We start from the raw sequence: 15,277 nt of genomic DNA, 5'->3' as shown, positions 1-15,277 counted from the left end.
AGTTAAACTGTACCAATGGCTATTTTTAATGGACGAAGTTTATCGTGGGAATAACAATAAAAATATTTTAACAATCGCGAACTGTTTTAAATAATTATATATTAAAATATATCCATGCAAAGTTTAATGACACATTTAGTGCTCCGTTTTACTTTATAAAGTTTACGGTGTTTTTTGTTTTACTTTACAGCACAACAATCTAGGTATATAAACGTATTTGATAATAAAATTGTCTAGTCTTCCTGTAGTTCAACTCGCCAGATTCTATACATACTTAGACATTTTTTGTCTTAAATCGCTCGAGTATTTTGAACAATGTTGAATGAGCAGTGTTGGCCTCAGCTCAGCGTGCGACTCTCATCCTTGAGGTCGTTGATTCGATCCCCGGCTGTGCACCAATGGACTTTCTGTCTATGTGCGCATTTAACAATCGCTCCAACGGTGAAGGAAAACATCGTCAGGAAACCGGTTTGCCTTAGGCCCAAAAAGTCGACGGCGTGTGTCAGGCACAGGAGGCTGATCACCTACTTGCCAAATGATCATGAAACATATACAGAAATCTGAGGCCCAGACCTAAAAAAGGTTGTAGCTCCACTGATTTATTTTATTTTTATTTTATAAAATACCATATTATGAAGGATTAAATATAAAATATGGTTTGTTTGACTAACAATAATGGCCTCAACACAATTTTGCTGTTGTTCTAAGTTATCGTATATTTTTTATCTCATTTAAATAAATCGAGATCTTTTGACGTATCATGTTTGTATATGTTAAGGTTTATTGTATGAGTAAATATGAATACAAGTTTGGTGTCCAAAGGTTGCTTATTTTATTAGTCGGTGGATGTTAAACGAATATCTTTAAAATAAACAAACAAGTTAAAATTATTTTAATAATTAGCGCCTATTTTAATACTTTGTTTTTCACTCAACTGTATATCATATTATATTTATTTACAAATATGTATAATATATCATTGGATATCTAAAAATACTACGAAACATGCAATATTCTATATTGTTTAATTTATTATCTTCGGACGCATATCACCTTCTCACGTTTTTAAACCACAGATCTACTACAGATTGAAAATATCTTGACGTTGACAGTCAGTGTAATAAGTTCTCTAGCGTCTCAAAGTATTTGCAGAAGAGTCTTATAATGTTTGCCGATCTCACCGCAATACCAGTTCAAATGTTATCTCAACCAAGGCTACACTTACTAGGTTACATTATTAAAAAATACACCGATATGAACGCAAGTTTCCCGTTTTCACTGCTCACGCGCAACATGAATCGCTTTATTTTATTTAACCGTACTTAGTATTGATCAGTATACAATTAACCTCGAGTGAGATGTGCTGTGTGTGCTTATAAGTTTGTGCAATGGAGTTTCAATATTATCCAGGGAATTACCAACGGTCGCGAAGGGTTCAGGAGCAACCCTGGTGGGATGAAGAAGACACGCTAACAGACAGACAGATCGATGGTAAACGGTCAAGTTCAATGCTATAATCACGATAATATATCTGATCGTAAACCTTGTACTAATATGAAAATAATACATATGTTCGCTTACATATTCGTACTTATGACCATAAGAATGTAAATAGACAATTGATAACATATAACTTTTTTTTATGCGAGCTAAATGAAATATTTTTTTTAAGATGTCTTAATAATTTTACGTAACCACAGTTAATTGTTTTGTTCTAAATTGATGTGTTCATTCTTTTTCTAGAATTAATATCTTGAAAGTAACAATGATTCACAAATACTGATCACCAATGGTAAATACAGAGAATTTCGACATTGTGCTTAGGGGAAAAACATTTTCGACTTGTTCAATTTAGGCTTCTTAACTTTAATAGTGTTATACCACATGTTATACACATTAACAATTTTAAATATTGAATACAAATTAATAATGTTTTAAAGCTTTTGCGTAAATAAATACGTTACTTTAGATATAATAAGGTTGTTAGGCACAATTTAATTTGATTTGAAGCAATATTTTTAATAGTGAAGCGCCTCGTCTAGACGAAACGGGAAACTAGAGAAAGGATGTATCGATTAAAGATAATTTTAGAAAGGCCTCTGCAACACCGTATTGGGGAATTACGTTATATAAATTTACTAGTTTTTGTTTTACTTGCGCGAATGTATATTACTCGTTTGTTTTTATACTTTGACCTTCGGATTAATCACATTCTGATATTATTATTATATTAGACTTTAAATATACTGAACATTAACAAGTTACAAGTGAACCTTATATTCTAGTCTTTAAATCAGTTAAAAACATTATACAACATATTTAACTAAATTTGTCTTAAAAATTGAATTCACATAAGGTCTAAAAGAAAATACTTAACTAAGAACATAATATTAGCTTTGGCTTTCTTTAATTACTGCAATCCTATAACACATATAAACGCAAAACTATATATATAATTTACGTAATTTCAATTTCACTGTCTTTTTTAATATAAATTCGACTTCTTACTTATTATTAAGCTTAGTTGTCCATCAATTTTAATTTTTATAGGTAAAAGGTATAATCAGTCATAACAATGGTGTATTGTTTATTTAATGTTTATCTGGTGAACAGGTGATTACCCGCTAGACGTGACCACAGCGTCATCTCCCTGCGAAATGAGTCAATGAACTTGTGTCTGATAACGCCAAATTAACTGGAAAACTCATCCTTGTAAACATAAATTAACGTATCGACTATACATAAAAGATAAGAATCCAGATTAAAGGGAACTCTATCTTCTTCTTGTGGCCCCTCTCCATTGTCTTGTCCTGTACCAGATACTGTTATTTTATTTTATAGTTACACCTTTACTTAATTTGTAGCACGTAAGTATGTAAAAACTTATTTCCCTCAAACTCATTATAATTATAGGCATAAAATGTATATATTTTTGGTAATGATAATTACTCAACGTATATTATCGCAGAAAATAGACGTCGTGTCCAATTAAAGCAGTTCGCCCCATTTTGTTGAAATGACAATTTAATTACAAAAATGACAAAGCTTCTTATCATTGTCTAAGTTCAAAAACTTGTCCACAGTACTTGTACACTTGGCCCAGCTCGCGTCCTAATAAGTTTTTATATAAAATTCCCTTTATAAGCTTCGTAGAGGCATGAATAAAATTAAGATTGCGTTATTTAGAACTACGAACAAAGGGCTACTTTGAATATCGATTCGGTAGCCAGCGTACCCTGAAGTGACATAGTGAAATTGAGTGGAGGTTATTGGGGTCATCGTCCACTGCAGGTCACTGAATAAGAATGCCAATATTGCAGTACTAATTAATTCCTGATTTTGCATATTATAAACGCCTGCAAATTTTAGTACGCAACAGCATCGGAAAGGCAAATAGAGTAGACGATAATTTGACACTAGCTGCTTTACAAAAAATCGAGAGGTAATGTTACTCTTGGATATTAAATTTTACAGCCGATTCCTAAAAGGCCGGCTCCGCATTCGTGACCTATTTAAGAAAGTGAGTATCCACGAGTAGCAACCAGCACATAACATGAGGTTGGGCTCCTGTTGTCCACTGTATGTTAATTCCTTATCGTATAGCTATAATTTTTTGAAATCTTTAAATCATATGTAAAGAATAGTATAAATTTTTCTTTCATAATGTGCGTTATATGTTTGGATAAAACCTTTTAATAATTGCTATACTAGGCATACGAAACGTATGAATTGCTCTTATCAAATATGTAATGGAGTTTTTCATATTTTAACAAAGATTTTTTGTCTGGCACAGTCCTGTTAGTTCAAATATCAGTGCAGCTGTTTTAATTGAATCGCCCGCACGAGCTACGAATTCAATTTCAATCTTTGTTTGCGACAGTTTCATATAATACACTCGGTACAAATCTTGAAATGTAATTATAACTCACGTTTTGCATTGCCTCGCGTTTGTCATATGAGCCTTTTAAGTACTAATGAATGAGGAAAATGCTATTTTCTTTGACAACAATATGTCCTTTTTAGAATATGAATACTACAACCACCGTCTTACAATACTTATCACATTTTATAGAATCCAGTGTCATTTGGCTTATATTATTTAGTTTTAAAGATTTTAAAACTGTTCTCCCTTGCAGTGGTTAAACACTTATTTAAAATACATTATTTATAAATATTCGATTGGAAGTAATTGAAGACTACATTAGTAATATGTTACCTATAAAACAATTAATTTTATGGCTTTTTCTGTGTTATTCATTCGAACATAATTTTATAGACACGATTTACTAGACGCTCATTATTTAATTAACTTTCAATTGCAACGACTGTGGGTTTCTTATAGAACCTATCCTAATATTATTTTTTATAAGAAACCTTTAAGACAATTACCAATATTGGTTGTTAAAAAAACAAAACATTAACTGCGTAAAGTCAGACGATAAAAGGCAATAGTACCTATATTTGCATTGAGGCTTTATGTAAACTAATTATTATCAGTTGTTATCTAACTCATAATTATATTTGCACATGAAGAGACATTTATTAGCGAATAGATAAACAAAAAAAATACGCTAGTAACTATGTATATAATAGAATGTAATTACATCGAAGTTAAAGCAAAACCCTGTTCAGATCGTGTCTAGGCTTCACCGCAAACGAGAAAAACCTGCGCCGGATCACTCAAATACAGATTTCTTGTTTTTGGATAGATTTCTCCTTTTCTTCTCTCTTTTACTGGACGAGCTGTTAATTGTGTATATTGAAAGAAAAATTACCAAAATTGTGTTTAAAACTTAACAACTGAACTTATTTCAATTAGAAGTTTAGTTGACAATTACAACCACGTGACAATTTTTTACTTTAAATACACAAAAGACAATCAAATGTTTCCCAGCTAAGAACAGTTTTTATTTCCCCGTTTAAACCTTCTCTGAACTAATATTTCAATTATATAGCCAAATCGGTCCAGCCATTCTCGTAAGACAAACGAACAGCAATTTATTTTTATAAATAACATATACATACATCTAAAAATACGAATTACTATAAAGTGCCATGAGTTACGCTCAAAAATATCTTCTGTGGAAATCTTTCATGATTTTTAGTCTACGATTTCATAAAGATATAATCACGAAGTTTTACTTAAAATACGATTTAATATGTATGATAACTAGATTAACACGTATGTTAATTGAACATATAAATAATTTTGGGGCGTGTCCATAGTCGAAAATATACGATTTATTTTTTTAATTATGCATGTAACATTGCTAGAATCATCTTTTTATTATTTCTTAGGAAATCATAACATTTTCGTTTTCCTATTTAAAGTCTTTAATTTGCCGTTTCGCTTCACCGGTTTCTAGGAAAACTGTAAACTTCCGTAAAGTGTAATTTAAAATTTTAATAAAATATTTTCTTTTAAAATGAATAATACAAAATAAACCTTTTTAGGTATGGGCCTGAGATTTCTGTATCTGTTTCATGATCAATTGTAAATCTAATAGACAAGGAGGTGATCAGCCTCATATGCCTGACACACACCGTTGCCCTTTAGATGCGCACATAGACAGAAAGTCAAGATCGGACCTACGACCTCAGGGATGAGAGTCGCGCGCTGAAGCCACTAGGCCAACACTGCTCTAAAATGCTTTAAAATGTATACCTATTCGTAAATAACTAACGTCTTTTAGAAATACATTTTTCAATTAATAAGGAAATTTCAAAAAAAAAATTATTCCCAAGGCACAGGTAAAAGTGCCAACAAGTGTTTGTATTCTAAACACATCGTGTAAAAACAGAAAGTGTAAATCTAAACACATTTATGGTGACATTATTACATGGTAAAACAGTCATATTTCATATGCATATTTAATAAAAACTGGTAAAGAGTTTCTTGCCAGTTCTTCTCGTCCGTTCTACGCCTCGATGTGAGATAAATGTAACTATATAATTTTATTGATTGAACTTTTCTTTCCTTTCAGGTAAGTGAGAGTCAACTAAGGAGGTATGACAGTCACAATGAACCTACAGCACACGTGAACGTCTGCCAGCTAGGTAGGTCACATATTTTTACAATACCCCACAATGTCAGAGCCCATAAAGTTTAGTAGCAATAACATTGTTATCACTAGGTCACTCGAGGGACAACTTAATTGTTAATCATGGATTTGCCTTATGACTAAGCTAAGGGTGTCGTTATAATAGGCATAAGATACTATTGCGAAGGCGGCTTCTGTTCGCGTTTGATATAATATGTACCATACACTAACAAATATATACGCATATGTACGCAATACGCAAGCAGACTATATGATTAAAAATAGGCTGTTTAATATCTACCGCTCACCGTCTACAATCTAAAAATACGACGAAGGACTGGCTTATGAACACACCTTACGCAGTGTTTGAGATGCTTCTGAGACCTACTATATAGTTACTAGTTACACACTTTATTCATTCACTCACTGACTTACTCACTCACACATTTGCACCCGCACACTTACTCATTCGCTAACATACACCCACACACTCACTCACGCAGTCAGGCGTGTCGATAACAGTTAAAAAATCAAAAACAAAAATGAATATAATAAAAGATGTAATTAAATTATATATAAATATATTTTAAGGAATTTATAATTAAGTTTGTTATGAAAGAGTTACTTGTTACTTCAAAGGGTTTCCACATCTTACACATTGTAATGCATATGTCCTTATAATGAATAAACACATTTTTATTTTATTATTATTACATAAATTAAATTATTTTTACGTTGTATCTCTTTCTTTCTCATTCAAATTTTTTTCTACTATTTCTCTTTCTAAATTTCAGTTTTTGAAGAAAACCTAATTTAAAAAAATATTATAATCACCCCTTAAAGATTATAAAGAATAGTATTTTTTACTCTAACTGTGCTCTACTCTATACTAAAAGCTTTGTATACTTAGTACATGACTACTAAAGAAGTAAATAGTTTTAATGTAATATCAAACTGCTACAGGAACCCCCATGTGCAGTTTAGTCATAATTTTTTTTAATTACTTGGTGACACGCATTCTTCCATAAACGATTGACATTTCCTTAATTAGTATAAGACTAACAAATCAAACCAGTTGATGAGTCCTTGAAGTTTTTTCCTAAGTCGATATAACAAGAAAAAATTTTGTATTAATTTATGTGTGCATTGGGTTCGCTTCCCGTTAAAAATATTTCAATTTGAATGCACATTAAACTCAACTACTTAAAATATGGCATGGGTGGGAATGTGTTTGCCCCATGACCCACTGAGATAGTTACAAAGACAGCTTAAAAATAGAGCCATGTCAGTTCAATATATATGTATGCGCTATGCCATATGCAATCATTGAATTCGGTTTGTCAATACTACTTAAAATACATATCGTATATTGTTTAATTATTTGTATAGAATAATAAATGCGTCATTTATTCGTAAGGTGTATCGCCTACGTCACACGAAACACTTCCCGGTCTATAATTGACGATTGGATAATTTTATACCTTATGTTATGCTGGCCTTGAATCTCACCGGCTTCTGCCAAGATACGTATTTAACTTATTAGCGGGTTTCTACTAAATGTTTTAACGCCATTCAAGCAAATCCACCCGCACGTTCCATTAGGGAATGTGCTACAACGTCAACTGTTATTGTATCTATTGTAAGAGTATGTGAACTATTGGCGTCACTTGAGAATATTATTATTATTAGTTTTGTTAATATTATTATTATTATTAGTAATAAAAGTATAAAATCTAATTAATACTTTCGGAGAGTGTGTACTAGAAATACTTTGAGTATACTGACTCTAATCAAAATGTACAAAGAATCGCATATGACGTGACGCAAAATCTAGATTTGCAAAGTAAATTTTATCAGGCGCTAATTGTAATCCTATAAATTTACGTCTATCACTGTACCACAGAACTGTTGCTTTCCATCAAAACGTAAATACAATTTAACACAGAGACAGATGTTATTTTAATAGCGGTAATAATGATTAGTGTGGTTAATATATAAGTGGAGTTAATTGATGCTTAAGCCGAGCTGGTTTTAAATATTCCGTGTACTTTATTTTTTGTTCAACGCAGAAGTCACGGAAGTATGTTAAATACTCATTATTATAATATTTTTAAGGCTTCACGAAACAATTGGAGCGGATAACATTTAGCAGGATTGTAAATTGGGTTGACAACTGACACAAGCCTACATCTCTCTGGCTATTTTGAGTAAACCCGGGGGCTGGTGCTAATTCTGTACACCTTTTGCAAACGGTGGAAGGCTGTTTAAAACCTAAAGGCACGGTCAGGAAATTCATGTTATAAAACTAGATCAAAATCGTATTTCTTATGAACGGTTGACCGATTATTTAACGTAAGGTTAAATTTAAAAGGCTAGATCGTTGATAAAAGCCAACGTGAATATTGAATAACGTTGAATAGTTTTTTTGTGATTTTCGGGTCATAGAGATCGAATCTTTCTTATTTTCATTATGGTTAAAAACAAACAAAAAGCCATCAAACTAAAAGCCTTGCGTAGCAGTTATGTGCATATGATGAGAAATCTAAAAAAAAATGTTTGACTGTCGAGTAGTCTCTTGGAACAGGGCAGAGACTACAAGACGTTCAGTAACGAAAACAAGATTATTTGAAATCTTTGTGCATTATAAAAATATATAAAGCAATGAATATATAAAAACCTTCTTATAAGCCATATTACAGGTTCAATATACAAGAACGTATAGCCTAATTTTGCAGACAAAGTCATGGTTCTTATTAAAAGGTAATCTATTGGTAGCAACTAGCAGGTGAATCGTAGTGAAGACAACTACTGCAAGCGTAGATAATGGTTTCCGTTTCCGTGTATATTTAGACATCTTGTAAAGCCTTATTTATATAAAGATCGATGAAGGTTTCGCCTCGTCCTGATTTACTTTTGCCTTAATGCGTTAATATATAAAGAATTTTGAATAAATATTATTTTTTTATATACAACTTAATTCATAAACGTACTAAAAGCCTTAAATAATAAAAGAATGTCTTGTAGCGTTTTTATTTACGAAATATATAAGGACATATACAATGTTACTTGCGATAAGTAATATAATAACGTCTGAGGGTAGTGCGATTATGATTAGGAATCTACCCTCGTAATATCATATTTTATAGATATAGGCTATTTATTGTTCGGCATAGTTATGAACGGCAATAATTAATATATAATATATATGATAAATTATAGTACTGGAACCGGAATAAAAGATGCCGAAGAGGTATACGACTACTAGGTATCTTCTATTATTGTTAATTACTTGACCGTATTTTTCGCCTCTTACCTCATTTTACATATTGCCTGCAAAGCAATGAAATATCTTTTCAAAGTACTTATTACACAGTTTTCCTTATCTATATTGACGGAAATCGACGTAATCGTTTCATAATGTATTTGTCAATTTGTTTTATAACAAAATGCCCAACTCTTAGCAAATTTGGCAGAAAAATCAAGCGGAAGTTTTGTATGGATTCCCGTAGATAGTGTTACATGTAAAATGCTCATTCATGTGCAGTACCACCGATTCGAACATGTAGCTTCTTGAACTATATGTTTTATTGAATTACACTTTTCTGAATGTACCAATTGCTATGCAGTTTGTAATTAACAATAGAATACTTATTTTATGAACTTACTATGTCTGTTTATTTGCAAATGTAACATAAATTAAATGGGCAGGAGGCTCATCTGTTATTAAGTGATACCGCCGCCTATGGACACTTACATTGCCGTGCCCGCAAGTGCGTCTCCGGCATTTTAGGAATTGGTACGCCCTTTCCTTGAATAACCCTAAGTCAAATTGGTTCGGATATACTTACTTATAATATGTACAGTCATTGAAAACTTTAAAATCGTAAACAGTCGTGGGAGTTTTCATTTGAATACTGTTTTTTATTATTTTATGTTTAACCAGTTTTGTCCCGCGTTTTACTTTGCGTTAATTTAGTCGTGATGATATATTTCTTCTCGATAAATGGACTTTCCATAAAAAAAAACTTGAACCACTTATTTCTCCGATTTAAACAAAATAAACTCTTTTATTTGAAATTAGTAAATATTATTTAAACTCGAATAAGCCTTTTAAAGAGTGCAGCACTGAAGCAGACCAGGGACCTTCAACGATCTTTTGCAAAGTTCAATGCCCGAATGAAAATGACATTGATTGTATTTTAAATATGCTTTTTGCGAATTCTTTTTAAAACTTAAAGTTCATGCCGCGACTATACTACTTTTTTCTAATTCTGTCGATTTTATTACGTTCGTTTTTTTATAATGTTTTATTTGGTTGTAACATTTTGGCTGCCCGATATTTATTGAATTTATAATTTAAATAAAATTTTGAGTCTTCCGGCAATATATACAAAGAACTTTAAGATTCGTACAAGAACAAAAACATCCATCACAAATTAACATTAACACACTTTAATGCCCTGACCTCGAGTTTAAAATCTTTGCTCAAGGAAATCGTTAAGATTTTCTAATTTTTACCGTTAAGTATGATTGGACAATCTTAAATACGCAAAATATCTAAAATAATCTAATCGTTTGATTAATATTTGCAGATAATTCAAAAATAATTTGAAGGTTACATATTTTCAAACAGTCGTGTGTTATAGTAATTTTTGTTCCCAACTTCTATTTCTTAATGAATTTTTCAATGCCTAGACGGATGTACTTGAAGCAAGCTTATATGCCGAAGTTTTTTCTAGAGTAGTCCAGGCGAATGAGGCATTCGAAAGGTTAAATTGTATCTATTTTATTCAAATATAAAGTAGAAGACGCCATGATAAACGAACGACTAGCTCGCGACGGTCCTCAATTTGTAATTTCACGCACATCAAATATTCAATTTAATATATCGTCGACGTGCCGTCGGTATCAACAGTAATATCATCTTATTATAGCACTGAAATTTGTCCATTTCCCTCTGGTTACATTCAATCAAAGATTGTGTTTGTAATTTTCGCGGCGAGCCAGCGATCGTCATCGGCGTTCTGCAGTCGCTGGAGGGCGCCCGTGTCGTAAACACGTTGCCGTTGTTCCTATCATTATAATACTACCTTGTCGCGATCTTCCGTCCTCGTCGTACTGACCGGTACGATGACTGACCAGACCACAGACACTCCTCGCTTTCTACGCTCCAACGGTAAAGCGGCCGCGGTCTGAGCCGTTACTGTCATGTTTACATACACCGCAAGTTCCTAACTGGCAAAAACTTTCGTGAAGTTTAAAAATACTAAGTGGAAAGTGTTACGATGTGTTCGTGCAGCAAATTTTACGACTTCTGGAAGAACTCGTGTGGCGCAGGTGAGATACGTCGAGGTCTTTTAACTTTTACATTACCTATAAGGTTGCCCCAACTTCTGCTTGTGTACGTCATTAACGGACTTTTTGTAGTTTACCTTGAGTTTTACGTTACAATTATAAATTATCAGAAGACTTGCTGAAATGTTATAATCTATACGAATGTGTTTTAATTCAGCTACATACATTTGCATACCGACAAAAACTAGTTGGCTTTTTTAAGCGTTTTGAATCCGTTTGAAGTAGTACAAAATTTGTAATGTATAGAAAACAATATGGTATTGTCTATTTAGAATCGTAAGAAGCTTTTACCGAAGAGATTGTGGTTCCGCGTTTCAGCAGTCAGGGTCACCAACATCATGAATGGAAACGCTTATATCCGCCTCACGATTAAAGTTCTATAATTGAAGAAAAGGTATAATTTTCTATGTGAATGCATCATATTACATATCGCACCTTGACACTCTTGCCACACAACGACGAAGCAGTAATCCAATAAGAATTGCAATATTCTGTTTCCCACAAAGACTTATACAGGTTTTGCAATTTCTGTTTAATCGCTGAATAATTATTGCAAATTGTTGAGGGTAGGTAATCAAAAACCTAACGGCATGTTTATATTTTTTTATATTGTCAACTTAGCTGACGGTTTTTTTTTATTTATTCTTGACTATAGAAATTAAAATGACAATAATATTTATTAGTATAAGTAGAAAATATGCCTGTTTGTGTACTACTTTTTTTAAATGAACAAAACCAATTTTACGGGACTCGATATAATTAAATATGATTAGTTTTACATGTATAAAACATATGTATTAAATTAATGCTAAAACTTAACAAAACAAATTATAATCGAATAATATTAAAATACGTAGGCAAAGTCGCCAATATCTACGTATATTAAGATAATAAAAGGAATTCTAGAAACAGCCTTCGGCACCAAATGTGTTTTGTAATTATCAGTATGACATTTTCAATTAACTTGCTATTGTTTTGTGACGCAGTTTGTAAAAAAACTGGTAATTTTCCAAATTTAAAATCATTTACAGTTAACTGCTGTTCAATTTTTGATTAAAATAAATTAAAAAGACAAAATTTCACTTTATTAGTTTTCGGAATGCTTTTCTTTGAATTGAGTATATAAACTGGCTTTTAGATTTTCTTCAATTGCATTTAATATAGAGATTCTACTCATATATAATATATATATATAGAGCTTCTTCTTTTAGAATATTGATTTGGTAAATATCAAATGTTCTTCCCTATACTCACTGATATGATAATTTATCAGGAAAACTTGTAATTTTTTTAGTATGAACGGTTAACATACAAACATACAAAGAGAAAACCTATTATATTGCTTTAACTGTAATATATATTTTATTTATTATATAAAATAGAGAGCGACCTATAAAAGTTATATTTATAATAAACACCTCTTTGGTATGTGAATTTGAGGAAATTTCGGTTTGCGAAAAGTGAAATTATTATAACAGTTATTATTCTGACCTACTCCTTGTCTTCTGCGATGAAAGTTGTAAACTTTTCCATGCGTCTCTAATTTTCCGATTTTTTCTTTACCACTTTCAATGACCTTGATAGACATTCGCATATATTTGACGTAAGGTAACCACTCAATGCCGTATTTCAATGGGTTATTCGTTTGGCGGTCCCAATGCTGGGAATCTTTTTAAATTATGAATGCTAGCCATTCAATTGATTGTTACGGAAATACTAACATTGAAAAGTTATTAAAAGTTTTTCCTAAACTTAGGAAAGACAAATTTTCGTATCTCGTGTTTCGTTAACTTTTCTTTTATCAGCTGTGATGCCTAAATAATCTTAACTAAAACCCTAAACCTAAACTTGCTTCAAAAAACGGTGCATTCATATTTAAGGAAACCAATGTTTTATAACCAATTACCACGAGTTGAATTATCAAGTCTGTTATGAAATTGTTAATTAAATATTATTCTTTCTTGGCCTTCACTTCGTATTAAATTAAATCAAATTCCTTTATATAACAAAATGCTATTGCAATTCTTTTTTATTAAAAATGAGTTATAAATAGATATTTAATAGACAATTGTAAGGAAATTAAAAAAACTAACAGATTTTGTTTTACAAATAAAAAATTCCATTTGGCATATGACCACATCGTAGTGGTATTTGGATCTGTTAAATCTATGTTACTAAATACCGACAGATTCTACGGATTTTGTTTAATAAATTGCTTTGGAGCTTGATAAGTGTAGGATAAAACATTTTATGGCTAGGAAATCTTTTTAAATGTGACGTAAAATATATGATTGTAAACATCTTTATTTACTGTTGCATGTACAAAGGTGTTAAGCATAAATTATTCCAGAACCAGCATAACACATCAATTAGGTGCTTATCGCTAATCTATTCACAACGACCATCTCAATAATATATATATACAACTATACAGTGAATATTACTATCGGATATCCCATTTATGAAGCTCAATGTAAAATATGAAAGTATGTTTGTCTTCACATAAACGTATATCTTTGTAACACCCAACCACAACACTATATACGTACCAACCTTACAAGTCGCCGTCCTGCGAATACTTTAAGTATTGATTGTTGAAAATATAAATTCATTTTTATTTGCGCAGGCTAAGACAGTTAACTTCGAAAGAGTCATCCTTTTCACATATTTTTTCGTAATTTTGTAGCATGAGTAATGAAAGATAGCGTTTAATGGTTTTTCTTTATGAGGGGTATAATTTTTATCATTATGTGACATTAATAGTTTTAATTACACGTTATTAGCTTTGTTTACAGAATTATCAATTTCCAGGACAGGTTTGTAATATCGTAATAAGGATATATTTAGCTTTATTCCCCCAGCTTAGCTCGCGTGTATTTTGGCGAGATTTTTTTGCGTCTCAACAATAACCGTTATAGTTTGTCTATTTATATAAAACTAAATAGAATACAGCTAAACCTTCTTTAGTATATTTTGAGTTTATCGCAATTAAATATCATTAATATATTATCGGCTGGTCGGTTTTTTTTTATAATAAGTAAGGATTATGTTTGATTGAATTGTCGATGCTTGTGTGAAAAGTTTATTGCGAACAAGAGAAAATATCAATGCCACTACTTTGTTTACCGAAGCAATTTCTGCCCATAGGTATCTTGGATTTTGTTATCATTACTAAGTTCACGCAGTCAACTCGGTGATATCCGAGTGTAACAACAATTAACAAATAATTTAAATAATATATAATATATCTTGTAATATTCACGATAATGTCTTCGCACGTGGGTTATGCATAAACATATTGATTTAAATTCACGTTTTCATACAACTCTCATATACTATCAGCAAAAGCAGTTTACAAACCAAAGACCTTTTTTTAAGATTGGACACACCAAGTCTTTTTGTGAGTTCATTTGTTTAATAACAGTTTTATTTTCTATATTTCGCGACCTAAAAACCTATATCAAAATGTCGCGCGGGTCGCTGGGTTGCACGCGGCCCGCAAGATGGTGCTTAGGGGGTAAGCATATTATTACCTATGTTAGGGGAAAAGGTCGCGTCCCCTAACCAAAGAGAATTTTTTGAATATGCAGAACAGTATTTTTAGACTATATGAAGAGTGAGAAAAGCACAATGAACAATGAACATGTCATTAATATAGTGGTAGCGATAGAAAAGGGTTCGCCTTTATAGAATTGTTATATATTTGCTGATGGTACATAACGGAAACGAATTGGTTTAAGGAATTAAGTACTCAAGTGTAAGACAACGTCACTGAGAAAATTCATTTGTTATGGTTTTGTTGCTCGTGACTAGGATTTATTGCGACTAAAACGATATAAATGTACAATCATTAAGTATTTCTTAAAAACGCATTATTATTT

The 15,277-nt window shown here is 31.7% G+C and overlaps 1 protein-coding gene across 6 annotated transcripts in view; it reads left to right on the top strand.

Moving 5' to 3' along the window:
• The window catches only part of LOC125054183 (extensin-like), a 44,805-nt gene that overhangs the window by 12,703 nt on the left and 16,825 nt on the right, over positions 1 to 15,277 (top strand). For 2 of the 6 annotated variants that reach the window (XM_047655937.1, XM_047655929.1), the window contains exon 2: positions 5,985 to 6,057. The exons of 1 other annotated variant lie outside the window; for it this stretch is intronic. Coding sequence is in view for 4 of the 5 variants with exons in the window: in XM_047655929.1 (XP_047511885.1) it covers positions 5,985 to 6,057 (73 nt within the window). In the remaining variant the exon portion in view is untranslated. Of the gene's footprint in view, positions 1 to 1,169; positions 1,492 to 5,984; positions 6,058 to 11,056; positions 11,379 to 15,277 lie in introns of those variants that run through there. 3 more of the 6 variants (XM_047655932.1, XM_047655930.1, XM_047655934.1) reach the window with 3 other exon arrangements.

The sequence above is a fragment of the Pieris napi genome, chromosome 11 (assembly GCF_905475465.1).
Source record: "Pieris napi chromosome 11, ilPieNapi1.2, whole genome shotgun sequence".
NCBI lineage: Eukaryota > Metazoa > Arthropoda > Insecta > Lepidoptera > Pieridae > Pieris > Pieris napi.
This window is presented reverse-complemented; position numbering and strand designations above follow the sequence as displayed.